Raw genomic sequence first — 18,842 nt, forward strand, 5'->3', positions numbered from 1 at the left:
TTGAACTGTCTTGCCCTGATAAATAGACCCTGATCATGGTGTCCCTGGAGTTAAAAGCTATGTCTACACAGCAACTAGACACCCATGGCTGGCCTGCTCAGGCTGTGGGGATGTTTCATTGCTTTGTAGACTTCCAGGACTAGGCTGGAGCCCAGGCTCTAGGACCCTGTGGAGAGGGGGGGTCCCAGAGCTCAGGCAGTCTACACCACAATGAAACAGCCTGAGTCAGCTAGCGTGGGCCAGCCCTGGGTTCTGATTTGCTGTGTAGACATACAAAGCCCCAAACTTCCTTGTACAGATGAGGTCTCCGGTGGATTTGACGTGACCTTTCTGAAAGTGAAAGCAATTGTTGCTCTCTCCCATTGCAAATCACCGAGTCCTTGCAAATAATGTCTTGGTTAAAACTGGCATGTCTTGGCCTCCTCTTGATGTGGTGAGGTTGGGGCGGGGGCGACAGGTAGCATTTGTCCTGTTTTCATGCTAATCGGAAAAGGAACGGCAGAGTTTCAGCAAAATGCGAAGGGCCCAGGAAGCAACAGAAACCCACAGCTGCACATGCAAATCAGTGTGCGACAGCAGTGCAGCTGCATTCTCCTGGGCACATCCGCTGCTCCCTGCTTTGACAATGTGGCTGTACAGGTTTGAGCCGCCTCTCGCATATACATCTGTGTCAATCAAGAGTAGCACCGCTGACGTCAGTGCAGCTACAGGAGAGTAAAAGCAGTGGAAGTGAGAGGGGAATCAGGTCCCGGGTGGGTAAACAGTACCATTTCTAAGCTCTGTCAACGCAATACTAAAACGGGATGTAAACTGGCTTTCAAGCTGACGCTGGCTCCCTCAGTGGCAGTGTCGCCTTCAGGAAGGCTGTTCCTGCCAGCATCAGAGTCAGAAATGGTATCTGAAATGGAACATTCAATGTATGTGCTCTGGGCCAAATTCAGGCCTGGTGTAAACAGTTGCAACCCTGCTGAAGTCTGTGGAGTTGCACCTGCCTACACCAGGGATGTCTGCTCTGGGCAGAGAGGTGTTAGAATGCTGAACATTAAACCCAATGCTGCAGGTGGTGTGAGCCTGGGATCTCGGGGGTTGCTGGGAAACGGGGTTGCTCATGGGGGCAGCAAGGCACAAGGAGGGTTGGAGTCCTTAAATGTCTCCAGGTGTGGTGAGGAGCTGTCCCCAGCCCCAGCTTCGAAGCTGTCTTACAGGAGGTTCCTTCTAGGACGGGGCTAACATGGTTTGAAAGCTCAGTCTAGACAGGGGCCGTTGTAACACATACTCATAACCGAACAAGTAGCGTTAGGGTTTAACTCCTGCCTTTTGGTTTCTCGGGGTGTGTGTGGTGGTTTTCCATCAGCAGTGAATGCAAGTGCCCTGCTGTCAGGTTTCCAGGGACCGTTCATTACTCCCTGGGCAGCGGGTGTCACCCCAGCCTGACTTCCCTCTCTCTCTCCCCACACAGGTTGGCTGTAAGGCCCTGGTGTTCCCCACTCAGTTTAAATCCCAGAGATACTATGAGATCCTGAAGCAAACTTGTCCTGAGCTAGAGAAATCCAGTCCAGGGGGAATAAAGAGCAAGAGGTGAGTGAGAAACACCAGAGATCCTCTTGTGGTCCCCCAGGGCTGTGCCCTGCACTGGGCCCTCACGCTTGCAGGGTGACAAACCTACTACTGAACCTGGTGGATAATCCCAGGGGAAAAGAGGTCCCACGCAAATATCTCTGTTTAGGCTTTTATACGCTGTGGCACCCATCACCCTGTTATCTGAGCACCAAATAGACCGCAGATCACTGGCTGATAACAACTGGGACCCGCACCCTGTTCCAGTTAGGAATCAGCCATTATCCTTCCCCAGCAAACAGAGGAGATCTCTCTTAGACCGACCTGGGCTGGAGCTGAGTGCCCTGTGTTACACACAGCTCCTCCCACGTAACCTGCGTTCCAAAGAGGAGAAAGGAAGAAGAGTCTAGTATGGCATTATCCCATGTGAGCTGCCTTAATCAGCTCCTGCTTCCTGTGTCCAGGTGATACAGGGGCCCTTGGGCCCATCCCAGGCGCTAACCCCTAGCAGCACACAAGCACCAAGGCAGTCTGTCCTCCTGACTCTGCTGTTGCTGACAGTATTTTTCTTTGTCTCAGGCTGCCAGACCTATCAGTTGTAATCACCTTAGACTCCAAGCTGCCTGGTGCGTTCCAGATGAGCGAGGTGATGCAGGCTGGGGACAGCAGCCATATGAAGCAGTTACGAGAGGTCCAACGGACTCTGTCCTGCAACGAGCCCATCAACATCCAGTTCACTTCTGTAGGTACCGCACGCTGCTCTGCCTTGCACCGGACACCAGATCCGGCGACCCCTGTGGCCAGTGCTAAGCAGGCTACTCCCTTTGACACCTGCTCACTTAGGGTGGATACTGTCCCATCTTCCCTGGCCCTTTCAGAATAGGATTTAGGAGGTCATCTAGGATTTTCCCCTTTTCTCCACCACTCCTATGGCTTGCCCCTTCCCAGGAGCTGACAGCAGGGATGAGATGTGGGGGCCTGTGTGCCATGGAGCTCTGATCCCAGCAGCAGTTGGTCTGTGTCATATCATTTGTGGGGCTGTCGGATCAGAGGCTGCCGTGTCTGGAGGGAGACTAGAGGACAAGAGCAGAGCAGAAATCTGCGGGGTGGGGAGGGGAGGGATCACCACAGAGAATCTGTGCACCTGCCCCTCTGAAAGGACGGTCGTACCAGAGGATCTCGAAACGCTCTCTGTCTTTCAGGGCACGACTGGAAGCCCCAAAGGGGCCACCCTCTCTCATAGAAACATTGTGAATAATGCAAACCTGATTGGGCTGAGGCTGGGAATTGATCAGCAGGTGAGTCTCCTCAGTCGGCAGGGGATGGGCTGTGCTCCAGCCGTAGTGGGACTGAGCATGTGGAGAAGGCGGATGACTCCCCAGCAAGACGCAGCGAAAGACCCCCCAAGTTGTGGGTGAGGGGAGCTGAGAGTGCTGTTATGAGGAGCCCTAAGGACGGCGTATGAAGCAATGTTGTGCTGCCGTGGTGCCAGCAGAGGGCACTCCCACAAGGCTGGGTTTGAGGCACAATGACAATTCAGGCAGTTCCTTCCCCCTGCTATCCAGCCCCCATATCTCATATTCATACCCTAGAGGTGTAAGTGGTTCAGGGAGAACCCTGGGTAGGCCCATGTACTCCAGGCATTAGAATGGTTCAGCTAGACCAGAAGGGCTATCTCCTCATTGCTGGCTTGATCCTAGGAATCCCGGACTGCCCTCCCCGTACCCCTCTACCACTGCCTGGGCTCCGTTGGAGGCAGTATGGTGATGGCTGTGCATGGCTCCCCCGCTATCTTCTCGTCCTTGAGCTTCGAGGGGAAAGCTGCGCTGGAAGCCGTGGCTCAAGAGAAGTGAGGCTCACGGGCCCTTGAATGTCACCTGGAGGGGTCACTTAGTTCAGCTCTGCTGGCAGGCAGCTCCTGCCCCTGGCCTCTGGCCTCCCCGCTGTGGCAGAGGCATAGTCTCTTGTTTGCCTGAGTCCTGGCCCTGTCGTGCCCAGGAACTTGTGAAATGCCCCACTGCCCATCCCAAGTTGCCCTGGTCACTGCTGATTCTTGGCTGGAAGGCATGGCCTCTCCTTGTTTGGATTAGTGACTGGTGTGTGTCTATACATAACCAGCCGCCTTCTCCCTCCACCATCCCCTCCACCCCAGCGCTGGCTGCATTTCCAAGGTGCTGTCTGGGTGTAGTCTGGAAAGCAAAGGTGCTGCTGCTGCATGATAAATCCATTATTCCCAGGCCTGCCCGGCAGGCCCAAAGGCCTGACCCAGGCACAGTGGGGAGCGGGGTACATAGGCTTTACTGCCACAGGCTCTGATTCTGCTTGGCTTTTTCTCTCCCGTCCCTTCAAGATGCTCCCTTTTACACGGCACTCCGACCATGTTCATAGACATGCTCTCCCAGCCCGACTTCGACAGCTATGACCTCTCGTCTCTCCGGGGAGGTAAGTACAGCAGGACCCACAGTAACTGGCCTCCCCTGGGTCTCCTTGAGGAAGCCAGCTGGACAGGCAGATTCTCATGGGCTAGGCTGTGCAAGCAAATCACTAGTGAGGAAGAAAAATTCGTGTTGCAAGCTCTTTCCATCGACCTGTTAACTTGATGGTGTGCTTTCCTACTTGACGATCTTCTGCTCATGATTTCCACGTTTCTAGCACCCTTCTCCTCTCTTCAGAGCAATGGCCTGATGACTTGAAGATTTAGGGGGAAGTTATCCAGCTGTTGTGTCTTATGGAAGCAGAGAGGGGATGGGGTATGCTGGAAGGAGTGTACTTGCTGGACTTCCATACCTCCATCCACCAACATGTGGCAGCAGCCATCTGGTGTACTGTACTTTGTACACGTTCCCCAGGGTGCAATGGGCAATGCTGCAATGGGAGTGTGAATTTCCTACATGTAAAATTCCCTGCTTGTTTAGAATTGCAACCTGTGTTTTTAGGTAGCTGATGTGCAGCTCATTTGTATTGGAATTTTCCTCTCCCTCCCAAAGCATCAATAATAGAAATGTCCTATAGCAACAGCTGAAGCAAGGAGTGGTGTAGAGTTTGTGGGCAGCGTTAGCACGGGGTGAATTAGAAGTACCTGGGTAGCGCATCTGAAACTCCCTGTTATCTGAGGAAGGGGCCTGACCCTGTCAAGTCTGTTGATTACACTGAAAATTGCCATTGTAATGTCTCAGCTTGTGCAATGTCAGTCTGATCCTGAAGGGCGTGTTCTACCCTTCGCTGTCCCACCATTGAAATAGGTTCTGTTGACCTTCCCTCTCCCACATGGAGGTGGTCCCTCCAGGTCAGGACAGAGGCATGTTGACAGGGCTGGGGTTGCATGGGGAAGCTCACCCTGCCATGGTGTGTTTGTTCCTGAGCTGAATGAATCTTTTTGCTGGGCTTCAGCCTGGAGTGAATCTGCGCTGTAGAATTAACTCTCCTAACTAGTAAACGCGGCCAACCCCCCAACCCAGGCCGGGAAATGCACAGCTCTTGTTGCCAGGTTGGGTCTCTGCTTTGGGAATAATTAGTACCCATAGCTAGGGAAATGGTAAAGCATGTAGACAGGACCTAGTGCCTCCCAAAGGTTTTGTCAGCCGTTAGATCTAACTGTACTGACCCCTTTCGGTGGGATTTCCTGGGGAAGGAGAGTCTCCAATGTAGTCCTCTTGCCTTCTCTCTTCCAGGAGTCATTGCAGGGTCCCCTGTGCCCCCTGAGATCATGAAGAAGATTATGACCAAGATGAATATGCGGGATATTGTGGTGAGTCGCTTTCCATGCTTGGGCCTGGGCTGCCTGGGTTGTCCCTCTCCCCCACCGTCCATTGGGAACCGGGAACCTGAGCATGTGTACAGAGCGACAGAACTGGAGGCTCCCTGAATGAATGTGTCCATGTGTGATGGGATGCAGAGGCCTCATGCCTTCCGGTCTTCCAAGGGGGTACAGGGTAGAGTAACGGGGCTGGGGATCAGAGGCCCAACCCATCTTGGGAGGGACACAGGAAACTACAAGGACAGTTACGGTGAGAAGGGAGAGCATTGCACCCAGCGTGGCCACATTGGGTCGTACCCCAGGCTGGGACATGTCTCTGTTTATTTTCTGGTTGCAGCAACCAATTCTCTTTCCCGTATTGCACGTGCTGTCTCTGAATCCTCAAGTATAAACACTGAGGAAGACACCTGGCTGACTCAGAACGGTGTTGTGTTTTGCTGCTGAATCAGCTCATTCCCTTCACCAGCACGGATGGCGCTCACATGTTCCATCTCCTGCATGATTCGCGCACACGCCCTGCACCTCAGCGTGTGGAGGGTCAGATCCAGCACCATGCGCACTGCAGCCCTTCTTATGTATTCTCACACACACACAGTGCCTAGGGTTACCATCATTTAATTTAAAAAAAGGAGGACACTCCATGGGGCCCCGCCCCTGCCCCTTCCCCAAAGTCCCCACCCCAACTCTGCCCCCTCCCCTGAACGCTCTGCCCCCTGCTCCTCCCCCTCCCCTGCTTCCCGCGAATCAAAAGTTCGCAGGAAGCCTGAAACAGGGAGGCAGCAGGTAAGCTGGGGCTGGGGCGCTTTCACTAAGCATGCATGTGTACCCTCATTCCTGTGCATCCAGCCTGGTCCCATCTGTCATTCAGTGGGTCCCCTGGGCTTTAGCTGATGCATTTTGCAGTATGTTTAGCATAGTGGAGCACTGTCTCTTTCTGTGTAGTCGGCCCCAGATCCCACCCTCGTTATCTTTTTGAAAAACAGATCTGCGAATACTTGAAGGTGAGCGAGTGTGCACAGCCTGGTTGTTTTGCTTTAAAGGAAGTAACAAGCTGCCTGTGAAGGCCAAGGAAACAAACCGATGTGGTGGGTTAACCACATGGGACTAGGCGTCAGATTTCTGCTCTTATTGCTGGCAGCTTCAGAACGTGCCGGCACCAAGAGTTTTGTAGGCCCTGCTGTATGCTCTGGAACGGAGCAGCATGAAGGGAGTGTGGGACAACTGCTCTGGAATGGGGCCATGTCTCAAGGGAGCTCTGCGGCTTTGCTTCTTGTGTGAAGCTGTTAGGGCTGAGTTTAAAACATCAGGGGACAAACTCAGCTGGGGCCTAACTCCATGAACTTCAATGGGGTGGCAGCCATTTACTTTACAGCAGCCCTATATTTGGCCTTCCCAAGATGTTCCCCACCATTATTACAAGGTGGCCGATACTTGGAACGTGTGAGTTACCTCTTCCTGCACAGTGGTAGGGCAAATAATAAAACCCTTTTCTTCAAAACAACTTTGTTCTGAACCTGCAAGCAGGATAAGGGGGGACTAGGGTCTGGATTGAGCTGTGTAGCTGGACTCACACCCAGTTTGCAGCATGAGTCACCAGGCCTCAGGCAGAAACTTGGAAACCTGATGAATTCATCTTTGCAGCGAGAGCTTTATACAGAAGATGTACATAAGAAAATATACAATTTGTTTTCTATATAAGAGTAAGAGGAGTTTTCATTCTCCTAAGAGTCATTTACACTCAGTTACAGAGGAATAAATATATATATATTTATATATATTTATATAAATCTTTAGATAAAAAAATGCAGTTAAGTTGAAATTGTGGTATTGTAAAATCCATGACGATAAACCACAGTCATCTTGTTCTCCCACTAGGCTTTCTGGGTTAGGGGCAGGGAGAGGAGGAGGAGGAGGACTGGAGAGAAAGATCGCTCCCCAGATATAGGCGATATGGTGCAAACCTCTCCCCTGCATGTGTAGGTACTTTGTGAGACTACCTTCCTGCGAGGTGAGAAGATAATCCAATCTCCAAGCTATTTCAGTGTTGAGGTTCCCCAACACTAGCAGACCTCAGCCTGACCTAGAGAGATCACCCCCTGCTGGACTGTAAGGGAAACTCACTCTCCAGGTCCACTGAATCCTGGACATTGCTTCACCTGTGGTCCTCTGCCCTGACCTGCAGGGATCACCTCCTCAGGTAGGAGGAGGTTTCTGTCTGCGTGAGTTGAGATGGGATGGCTTTCCTGCTGGAGCAATCGGGGGCTGGGGGAGGGAGGAACCCTTATGGCTTTCTATTCACTTGCATCCCACTGAAAGGAGAAGGATGGAAACAAACACCAGGGAACATTTAGATTGCCTCTGGGAAGATGACTGTGTTTTACTGGCAGGATCTAGGTTAGCTTGTGTTAGCATTGTCATGCATAGTTTAGTTTAAAAAAAATGCCTCTTTTAAAATACATAGACGTTGGAAAAGATTGAAAAGTTGGATTCCATCCTGCAGTCAGCAGATAGGCGAGGATTGTGAGGAGGCTGGAGGTGATCAGATACATCAGAAATGTCTCTTGACAGATGGTAGAAGCTTACGGGTGGACTTGGATGGAGTCAGTAGTTTTCTGATTGGTTGAAGCGGCCAGTCACCTGGACAAGCCATACCAGGGCCTGTTAGGGTTGGGGAGGGAGAAAAGAAATCTACGTTTAAAGGTTTTTCAAGCAGAACCAGGGACTTGAGGCTTTTTCATGGTCTCATGAATGGCATACACAACTGTGAGTCAGGAGACACCTGATCTCCTTTTCAGAGGTGCCAAAAAATCCCAGTTTCCACTGGACACCAGGCTGATGGGTTCTGTAATCTTGACTCTTCCACTATTTTGCTGTGCGACTCTTAAGTAACTTACCTAAAATTTTAAACTTGGCTGCCTGAACACAGACACCTGAGGCCTAGATTTTCAAAAGCAACAAGTGATTTTGGGTGCCCGGGCTGAGACACTGCAAAGACGCCTGATTCTCAGAGCACCTTCCCTCTGAAAATCAGACCCCCTTAAAATGTTTCAAGTTGGACACCTAAAAGGCACAAGTCATTCATAGAGATTACACCTTAAATCAGCATATATGGGCATCTCAATAAGTGACTTGCCTCTCAGAGGTGCTGAGCACCCACAACTCTCAGTGCAAGCAGGGGAAGCTGAAGGTATTTGACACTTGTAAAGATCAGGTCACTTACTTAGGTGCCTTAGAATGGATTTACGTGGCTAGTTTGAAGGTATTTAGTTTTCACATCTGTACAGCAGGGATAAATTCTCCGACTCATGAGTTGTGAGAATCAGTTCACTGATGTTTGGAAATCGCTTTTCTAGAGCACCCTCCATGTGGGGATCTCAAGGCAAAGTATTATCATCGTCGTCATTGTTTTGTTATTCCTCCCTCCTAGAGGAGGGCTGTGGAATGGGGGTTTGGCTTTCTCCTCTTCTTGCCCAAGAAGGGAGAGTCTCCTACATACACTAAATTAAGCACTGTGGTTTAGAAAAGTAAAGTTTCCACGTCCAGTGCGGAAGTCTACCAGCCCTGCCTGGAATGGCTGGTATTTCCATCTGTAATCAATAACATCTGCCAGCCATCCAGGAGAAATAGCATCACTCTGGGAAGGGGTAGAAGAGCTGGTATCTCCTCTGGCACTCAGGGCGTACAACTTTGTTTTCGCCATCTCTTTATCCATGGATGAAAAAAACAAAGGCTCCTTAAGCACTTACCTGTATTGTATATGGTGGGGAAACTGCATTATCGAGGGGATCCTCAATCTGATGACCTGTTGGAGATCTGACAGAACTAAAATGTCCTCAGAATTTCTAAATATTACAGTTGACAATTTTCTGCCTCAAAAAGGGTTGCATCCAACCGGGGTGAGTTCTATATTCGACCTCGTCTTGACAGACGAAGAGGACTTGATCATGTAACTAAAAATTAATGGTAGCTTAGGCACAAATGATTATGATTTGTTATATGCACATAGAATAAAGTCCAAACCCGTATACTTGGTTCTTCAAAAGGACCAGTTTCATAAAACAATTATGAGCCAAATCAGCTGAGAGAGAGAATTTGAACAGAAAAATGTGAATGATGATTAGGAATTGTTTGAGACCATTTTACAAGATACCCCAAAAGCCACATTCAATAAAGAAGTCTACACTGGTTAAAAAACTAGCCTGGCTTAGAGGGGAAATGAAAGCAGCTATAAAATAATTCTGTACACCCAAGCCAAATGGAAGAAAACTGAAGTTGATAGTTATGAATATAAATTAAAAGATAGGAATTGTAGAAAATTGATAAGGCAAGCAAAAGGACGGAAGGCAAACTCTATGACCAGCAGAGTTAAGGAATTTAAGTATATTAGGAACAAAAGAATCCTAGCAGAGAAATTGGCCTGTTACTAAATGGAAATGATAAATTGTCGGTGATAATGCAGAAAAGACAGAAGTGTTCAACAAATATTCGTTCCACATTTGGGGAAAAGCTAGATGATATAGATGATGAAACAATTTCCATTCCAACAGTAATTTGGGAGAATGTTAAAAAGCAGCTACTAAAACTAGACATTTTGGAATCAGCTGGTCCCGATAACTTTCATCCAAGAGTTCTCAGACAGCTGGTTGTGGTGCTCTCTAGACCATGTATGTTGATTAACAGTAAGTCTTGGAACACAGGGGAAGTTCCAGAAGATTGGAAGAAAACTAAAGTTGTGCCAATATTTAAAAAGGGTAAACGGGATGACCTGGGTAATTCTAGGCCCGTCAGTTTGACATCAATCCAAAGCAAAGTAATGGAATGGCAGTATGGGACTTGATCAATAAAGAATTAAAGGAGGGTAATTAATGCCAATCAATGGAATTATGGATTTATGGAAAATAGATCCCATCAAACTAACTTGATACCTTTTTTGAGATCACAAGTTTGGTTGATAAAAGTCATGGTATTGATGTAATAGACTTAAAACTTTTGTAAGGCATGTGAATTGGTGTACTGCATGAAATTTGATTAAAAAAACCCTAGAAGGATACAAAATTAATATGGCACACAATAGATTAAAAACTGGCCAAATAATAGATCTCAAAATGTAAGTATAAATGGGGAAATAATTTTCAAGTGGGTGTGTTTGTAGTGGGATTCTGCAGGGATCAGTTCTTGGCCCTATGCTAACGTTTTTATCAATGAGCTGGAAGAAAACGTCATCAGCAATAATTTTATGTTTGCGGATGATTGCACACAGATTGGGGGAGTGGTAAATAATGAAGGACAGGTCACTGATACAGAGCACTCTGCATTGATTGGTAAGCGGGGTGCAAGCAAACAATACGTGTTTTATCATGGCCAAACATAAGGTCATACATCTAGGAACAAAGAATGTAGGCCACACTTACAGGATGGGGGACTCTATCCTGGGGAGCAGTGTCTCTGAAAAGAACTTGGGGGTTATGGTGGATAATCAGCTGAACATGTGATGCTGTAGCCAAAAGCCAGTGTGATGCTGTAGCCAAAAGAGCTACAGTGATCTTTGTATGTATAAAAGGAATATGGAGTGGGAGTAAGGAGGTTATAGTAAGTCTGTGGCTATGTCTACACTACCGCGGTAAGTCGACCTACACTACGCAACTCCAGTGGTTATGAACAATCTCCATTCCTGAGGTGTTCGTAACTCTAAGGTTCTACTGTAGCAATAGACTAAGGCATGTATTCTATTTATCTTACCAGAGGGAAGATTAAGGGGTGACTTGATCTGTCTGTAAGTACCTACATGGGGGACAAAACTTTGGCAGTAAAGGGCTCTTCAGTCTAGCTCACAAAGATACAACAAGTACAGGAGTACTTGTGGCACCTTCGAGACTAACTAATTTATTTGAGCATAAGCTTTCGTGCTCAAATAAATTCGTTAGTCTCTAAGGTGCCACAAGTACTCCTGTTCTTTTTGCGGATACAGACTAACACGGCTGCTACTCTGAAAGATACAACAAGATCCTATGGCTGGAAGTTGAAGCTTGTCAAATTCAGACTAGAAATGAGGCCCAATTTGTTAACAATGTTTGTAATTAACCATTGGAACATGGTTGTGGGAGATTCTCCATCAGTGGAAATGTTTTAAATCAAGGTTGGACGTTTTTCTAAAAGATTTTCTCTAGTTCCATCAGGAATTAGCCCAGGAGAGTTCTCTGGCCTGTTATACAGGAGGTCAGACTAGATGATTAAAATGATCCCATCTGGCTTTATGATCTATACATTTAGGTCAGGGCAGGTAAATGGATTAACTGTTTTGGAAGCGATCCTTAGTCTCAGTGAAGTCCATGGTAAAACTCCCGTTGACTTCAGCGGGACCAGGACTTGGCTTCAGTCTGTGTGAGATGGAAGGAGAATGAAGAACAACAGGGTGTGGTTGTGAAAAGTTTCTTACCTGTTTAATGGCGGTTTCCTTTCCTGGGCCTCCTGGTGGGGAGTTTGCAGCTGCGGAGCGCGGCGGTGTCTCTTATCTGCTGCCCTCGGTACTGAGATGGTGAGGCACAAACCGCATCCGGGCGGGAGCGGCTGGACTCCAACCACCTGGGGAAGGGCAAACAGAAAACCCCTAAACTTCAGAAGAGGACAGATGACTGCTCACCTGGGCAGAGTTGCCAGGGGAGACCGGAAACTGCATTACTGACCAAGTGTCAGGTTATTGGTCGCCTCTTCCTCCTCACCATGCACAACTAACTGGGACCTTCCCCCATGCCTGGTCAGTGAGGCCCCCTGGCACAACTAACGGGGACCTTCCCCTGTGCCTGGTCAGTGGGCACCAGATTGGGTAGGAGAGAGGCAGAAGTGAGTGTCTCTTACTTGCGCAGAGCTGCTAGCTGACAGGAGCAGAGCCAAGGGTTGTTGGACAGGGTGAGGTTCTCCAGGCTGCTGAACGGGAAGTTCCCAGGTAGCTGGTTAAGTCTGTTGTTCTCGATGTGAACAGTCTTCAGTGTGGTCACTCCAGCAAATGCTTTATCTGAAAACTAAAGCACAAGGGGAGATGCTGATTGCTGTGCCTCGGGCAAGTGTGGGATGTTCTCCGTTCCCTTCTTTTCCAGGCCGCCTGTGTTCATGGCTCTTAGTGACAGCAGTGGGGCTGGAGAGAGTGGGAGAGGGTAAGGGGCAAGGAATCTCCTCCATGGCCCCCTGGAGGGATTCAGGAGGCAGAAGCATGGAAGGTGTTTTCCTTCTTGAGTGATCAATTTTAGTTCCTCCCACCTCAGGGTGGCTAAAGCCCAGCCCCTCGCCATTTGCTCCTTGCCTTCCCCAGGCGCCTCCACATAGCCCAAAGAAAAGCTGAGGTCTGGCCAGTCCCATTTGTTTCTAAAGCATGCTCCTCCTCTCTAAATGAGCCGAGACATTTCCTGGGTACAAACCTTTCCAGGGCCTGTTGCGTTCCCACTCATAGAACTGTTGCTGGAGGGAGTGTTTGTGGAGTCTGAAGGGCCTGTAGGCTTTGGCAGAGCCCTGTGGACTCTGAGTGGAAAGTTACACTTGGCTTCAGAGCACTGTAGATGCAGCAGGGCAGGCGTCCAGTGCTTTGGTCTCCTCACCTCTCTCTCTCTCCCTCCCCTCCCTGATGGGTTGTTTGCAAGTCTGTGTGTTCATGGCCTATGGGCAGGCTTTAAAATATAGCCCCCTTCACGCACCTGAGAATAAAATGCGGTGTGCTGGAGAGATAAAACTGGCAATTGTGCACCTCCTGTTAGCCATCTCCCCTTCTCCCCACCCCAATCCTACTTAGTTTGGAAGAATTTGTGTAAAATGCAAACCCATCCGCGCAAACTTCCCTGGAGCCCATTAGTTACAGAGGAAACTGTTGACTGCATGGATGCTTCTCTTAGCAACAACAAACCTGTTTTCTTCCCACTTTCCGGTTCTTTTCAGAACCCTGAGGAGGGGAGAAAACAGATTTGTTATCTCCATGGGTCCACCAGAAAGCCCTGTGTCAAATACCCAGCTGTGTATTTTCATGTCTCACTGATCACTCCCCAGACACGTCCCCTTAGCGTGAGTCCCAGCTCCTGCAGCTATGCCATCTCGGGCTGCAAACCTGTGAGATCTCACAAGCCAAGCAGTGTCGGGTTGGATTAGTGCTTGTATACGAGACCTCCAAGTCCTGCAGCAAGTAGTGTTGGGAAGTCAGCAGGAGACAGTCCCCTATGGTTCAGCACTGAATAAATCCCAGCGGGTTCTGCTATGCTGCTGCCAGTGCTGTCTCTCTGATGAGATGTGAAACCAAGGTCCTGACCACTTCTGGTGCTTTGTGCAGCAGGGGTGTTTGACGCCAGTGTCCTGGCCAAATTCCAGTTTGGGTAATTCTGTTCTGACCACCTAAATTCCCCCTGCGGTTTCAATCTAATACGACATTCTATTTCACTTCCTGTTCCAATTGTTTGTGTGCTGTTAAACAGCTGCTGTGCTTTATCCCCGAGCTTCAAGCACTTTGGGGTCCTCCAAGATGAAGGTTATTATGTAGATGCAAGATGTTTATTCTTCACTTTTTTGTGGCACGTAGCTAATATGGTCCTGAGCCCTGTTAGAAATGGCTATCGTAATATCTTTGGTTAAAGCTTCGGAGAAGAGTCCGGTCTCTTGGTTTCCTTGCGTGAGAGAGGATTTTCCAATACTAGAGTTGCAAATTTGTTTAAGATCTCCTTCTTTTCTGGTGTGACAATGGTGATGTTAATTGCAACAGTGACAGGGATTCTCATCTGGAACAGTTTCGCACATCCGAGTGGCTAATGGCTATAGAATTGTGAAACCACACAGAAGAATTCAACCCTATCAGAGAAGAGGAGCTGAGAATGGTATTTGTGGGGGAGGGGTGTGGCTGCCACCCAGATATTATCACCATTGCATACTTTAAATACCGCCATCAGATGGCCATTGTGTCTAGGGAGACTCACATAAATATATATGGATCACATGGATACAAGGCTTCTGGCAAGTATGAGGCGAAAACTAATTTGGGTGCATCTAGGCTGCAATCAGAGGTGTGGCTGCAGCCCCTGTAGACATACCCAAGCTAGCTTTGATCTAGCTAGCTCAAAAACCAATAGCAATCAAGCCATAGCAGCGTGGGCTAGCTGCTCAAATCATTACCCAGGGTCCCAGGTGGGCTCCTACAGCATGTGTTGCTACGGCTTCCCTGCTACTGTTATTCAAGTTAGCTAGATCAAAGCTAGCTCGGGTGTGTCTACACATGGGTGCAGTCGCTCCTCTGACTGCAGTGTAGACATACCTTTAGAGTGAAAAAATGAAAACCCTGGAGCAACCATGGCGGACCGTGTTCATAGAGAAATAGGAATGATCATTTGGTGGCACGCCTCTCTCGGTTGTACTAATCAAATGGTCCAGACTTTGTTATGAGGGCACTTGGCTGCAGGAAGTGCCATATTTCATATGAGACCTCAAATAAAGTTCCTGTCTATTACTGACCACTAGTAGGTCATTAAAGAGTCCAGAGCACTTTTTTGCAAAGCTAAGAGTGTTAACCCTCGTGTCTTGGCTAGTTTGTATAATTCTGCTCTGCCTAGCTAAACTCCTGCAATTTAGGTTGGATCTGGTATACTTTTCCACTTTTGCATACAAAGGAAGTGGCATGTGCACTGTTGAAGAGCTGGTGTGTTCTACCCCAGAAGGGACTGCATTGGTGGATGAAATGGTTCCTCTGTGTAGCTTGTCTACCAGTAACATGTGGTTGGATCCCTCCAATCTGAAAGAAGCTACAGGAGATGTGAGATGATCTCAGAGGTAGTTTTTTATATTGGAATGTTGTTAAAATGATGTCAAAAAGTATGAAAGATGACGGACAGTCAGTGTGCAGAATTATACCGAGACAACCATATTAAAACAGCAGTGCAGCACGAGATAATATACATAACAAAGAACTACCATCGATCCATTGAGCAAGTTCACCACTGGTGAGAATGAACATAACTCTACGGACTTCAGGCAACGCACGAACATAAGTCAGCAGTGACTAAACCCTTCATCTCTAGCTAGCAACCTATTGATCAAACAGATGAAAGAACTGACTCCACATCTGTTTGTTGTCAAATTCCATTCTTATGCCCAAAATACTGTTCTCCAGATTAACAAGGTCACTGCATAGCTAGACTGAATTCATAGACTTCCAGTTTGTTCAGCTAATCCTTGACGGTATAAAGAGCACTTGCATCTGTAGAGCATCCCAACATCTTGGACTAGTTAAATCTCATCTTGTCTCTGGTGTCTCCCCATCTAGTATGACATGTAACCTGTATCTTTTGATTGAGGCACCATGAGACCAGATAGAATCTGAGTTGATGCCCCCAGTAGTGACATGGCAGCATCACTGAAGGATGACATGCTCGTCATCTATGGAGTCCTTCCATAGATGTGTCAGCAGATAATTTCCAGGTGAATGAGCTTGAATACACCAATCCTTATGGGAACTGTAATCTCGAGCTGAGATATTGATGAAGGGACGCTGTGCTGTTATCGATACTGTCATTCTCAACCTGGATAAATTCCAGCTTCCTAGCCTGGCATTCTGGGATGCTGTATTGCCTTTGAAACGTGGATGTGCTCTAACTCCCACCACCATTTGGCAGCTCTCTGCTGCTGTTGGGTTGTGTCCTTCTGAACGCAGATGCTCTGCACACTCCCAGCACAGTGTGATGCTGGCTCTGTGTTGCTACAAGGCACTCATCGTTTTCACTGGGATGTTCTCCATCCCTCTGCACCACATGATGGGGTACTACCTTGCTGTGAGGTGCTATCCTATTTCCCTGGATATGCTCCATCCCTGTGCTTCTTGGCATGGCATCCTGGGATGCTGTGAGCTGCTCTTTCATCATCCTGTTGCATCCCAACAAAGCACTGTGGGACGCTGCTGCTTTGAGGTGCTGTCCTTCCTGTGCTGGGTGTGTTCCTTTACTCGCACCCCTGCCTGGTATTCCAGGGGTCCTGTTGCAAGTAGCTCCCCAGCGTGATGCTCCTACCCGTGGGCCTGACTTTTTCCATGAGAAGAAGAGGGGTATTTTGCTGGGTTACCTGAATGTCCCTCCTGCTCTCTGGGTAGAAACAGGGCTTCTTTGTAAAAGGCTGCAAGAGTTTCTCTTGAGAGCTCATCAATAGACAAACCTTTCTTTATAGAGTGTAAAGTTGGAAGTAAAAAAAAAAGGGGGTAGAAGATGGACATGTGTGCGCTGGGTACCTGTCTGCACTGCACTAGGAAGAAACTGCTGCTATTCATAATGCCTCTGGAGGAATCTCCCCACACACACACTTCGAACTGACAGCAGGTATCCAGGCTGCAGGTCAGGAGACAGGGCAGTTAAGTTCTACCAGTCCGCTGTGCCCTGCCCGTTTGCGCCCGGAGCAGCCCAGTGCCTCTCCTTTACCCCACCCCACCTCCCAGGGCTGGGAGCTCTTCACTCATTTATTTTAGAGCCCCAGAATACATTTCCCATTGGAGCGGAGCAACCAACTGCTGGAGCTGGACCCCACCACCCTTCCGATGGGCGCATGAGCCCAGGAGAGCTTAGCGTCCCATAGCACAAAAGGAGGGGGTCCTCTTGTTTTTATTCATCACCTTGATGTTCAAAGATTCAGGTGCCTTTTTTTATTGCTAGTGAACCCTTCGCCCTTCTGCTGAAACTGTGACCCTGATTCTCCTTTTCCCTCACACCCGCGCGGATCAGGACAGAAGCGTGACAGCACTGTAAGTGAGAAGAGAACCAGGCCCTACATTTCGATTTGAAAGGGGAGGGAGGGTGGAGAGGAGCCTACCTTTTCCAGGCCCATGTTGTCCAGACTGAGTGTCTCCATGTAGCGCCCGAAGGACTGGAAGGCATAGTCAGGAATAACCTTCATGGGGTTGTGAGAAAGCTTCAGGTCCTCCACTACCCTCAGCTTGCTCATGGCAGCCACTGGGTAAGTGCTTAGCTGGTTCTTATCCAAATGGAAGACAGCGAGGTTTTCCACGTCGTCCAGGGCCCCGGGCTGGACAGAGGAGAGGGAGTTGTCAGAGAGGTAGAGCCAGCGCAGGTCCTTAGCACCGCTGAAGGCCCCCGATCTCAGCTCTCGGATCTTGTTGCTGCCCAGCTGCAGGATGAAGAGGTTAATGAGCGGGGAGAGGAGCCCCTTGGGCAGGTCCGAGATCTTGTTGTGGTCCATGTATAGGTAAGTGAGCTCCGACAGGTCGTCGAAGGCGCCCATCTTGATGACGCTGATATCGTTATTGGACAGGTAAAGGTAGACGAGCTGCTTCAGCCCCCGGAAGGCGCCGCTGGAGATCTCCTTGATCTGGGAATGCTGGAGGTGGAGGGACACAAGCCCTTTCATCTCCCTGAAGGCGTTGGTCGGCAGGACGGGGAAGTTGTTCCTCTGCAGGTTGAGGAGCCGTGTTTGCTCGGACACCTTGGGGATCTTCCTCAGCCCGACGTTGTCGCAGATGACGTGCTGGAGCTCTCCCCCGTGGCAGTGGCAGTTCGAGGGGCATGCCTGGAGGATGGGGAGGAGGCACACCAGCAAGCTGAGGAGGCTGAGGAAGAAGGCTGACCGGTCCATGGCCAGCACTGGGGTCCGTGTGGGAGGGAAGAGCAGCAGCAGTGGCAGGAGGAGGAGGGAGACGAGCGAGTGAGAGTCTGCAGCAAACTGAACACAGCCCTATTTATAATGCTGTTATTAAAAAACGAAATCCCTTCCCACAAACCGCAGGCAGCAGCCAGACTCTGACTTGGAAGCGACTGACTTGGAGAGCTCAGTGTGACTTTAACCCCTTTGGGCTTCTTCAAACCTCCACTGCTCTGCTGCAGACACCAGGCTGGAGCAGTTTTCCCCACGGGACAGGGATGTAGATGGGCAGAGAAAACAGTGTGCACATCTGCCTTTTGAGGGGATCTCTTCGCTCCTCGATAAAACCCTCGGTGACTCAGAGGTGGAGAACCAAGTCCAGGGATAGGAGTGCACAATGCCATTGACAGGAACACAGAACCTGTCCCCCTTCAGTGCCAGGCGAACTGGTACAGGCCCCACCTCTCCTGTACTGATGTTTTCCAAGTGTTTATTGGTGACATTTTAACATGGGTGGAATCTTGAACTATTTTCAGAGGCTTTAAAGACAGGGCAGCACCTTTCCCTGTTGTTATATAGGGACAAACCCTGGCATCCTTATTCTGTCCATCTCCCACTTATTTCCTGGGCGAGGATTGAGTGAGATTGGGAGCAGTTGGGGGTAGGTTCAGTGTGTGGACAGCACCGAGTGTATTGTGGGTGCTACTGTAATGCTAATAATGGATGAGGACTTCAGAATGGGTCATGGTCAGAGAAAGATGAGGTGGGGAGAAGCCTAGTTCCTCCTGAGCTAGTCGCAGTCTGACCAGCCTGGGACTGAAGGGGAGCTAGTCCCATGGTGATATGGTAATGGGGAAAGACTCTGGCTGAGTGAGCTGCGGGGGACAGTGGCTGGGGCACTACCACACCCTGCCGTTTGGTGATGGGG

The 18,842-nt window shown here is 49.2% G+C and overlaps 2 protein-coding genes across 2 annotated transcripts in view; one reads left to right on the forward strand and one right to left on the reverse strand.

Moving 5' to 3' along the window:
* The window catches only part of ACSF2 (acyl-CoA synthetase family member 2), a 51,392-nt gene that overhangs the window by 16,848 nt on the left and 15,702 nt on the right, over positions 1–18,842 (forward strand). Inside the window, exons 5-10 of the mRNA XM_034789886.1 lie at positions 1,460–1,578; positions 2,137–2,299; positions 2,760–2,855; positions 3,258–3,406; positions 3,908–3,999; positions 5,229–5,305. Coding sequence (XP_034645777.1) covers positions 1,460–1,578; positions 2,137–2,299; positions 2,760–2,855; positions 3,258–3,406; positions 3,908–3,999; positions 5,229–5,305 — 696 coding nt within the window. The remainder of the gene's footprint in view (positions 1–1,459; positions 1,579–2,136; positions 2,300–2,759; positions 2,856–3,257; positions 3,407–3,907; positions 4,000–5,228; positions 5,306–18,842) is intronic.
* On the reverse strand, positions 7,672–17,978 carry CHAD (chondroadherin). The gene is made up of 4 exons (XM_034789887.1): positions 17,129–17,978; positions 12,170–12,333; positions 11,751–11,896; positions 7,672–7,972 (listed from the first exon to the last, which is right to left on the reverse strand). Exons 1-3 carry the CDS (start codon positions 17,906–17,908, stop codon positions 11,755–11,757), a joined length of 1,086 nt encoding a protein of 361 aa, XP_034645778.1. The 5' UTR covers positions 17,909–17,978; the 3' UTR covers positions 7,672–7,972; positions 11,751–11,754.

This window comes from Trachemys scripta, chromosome 14, assembly GCF_013100865.1.
Source record: "Trachemys scripta elegans isolate TJP31775 chromosome 14, CAS_Tse_1.0, whole genome shotgun sequence".
NCBI lineage: Eukaryota > Metazoa > Chordata > Testudines > Emydidae > Trachemys > Trachemys scripta.

Bases quoted from the DNA above. Each gene is read 5' to 3' on its own strand.
- CHAD (XM_034789887.1), bottom strand. From the start codon at position 17,908: ATGGACCGGTCAGCCTTCTTCCTCAGCCTCCTCAGCTTGCTGGTGTGC. The intron at 12,334-17,128 runs GTAGGCTCCTCT...CTTGTGCTTTAG, and splicing joins ACAACATGGGCCTGGAAAAG to TTTTCAGATAAAGCATTTGC. The intron at 11,897-12,169 runs GTAAGAGACACT...GCCCTTCCCCAG, and splicing joins CAGCTAGCAGCTCTGCGCAA to GTGGTTGGAGTCCAGCCGCT.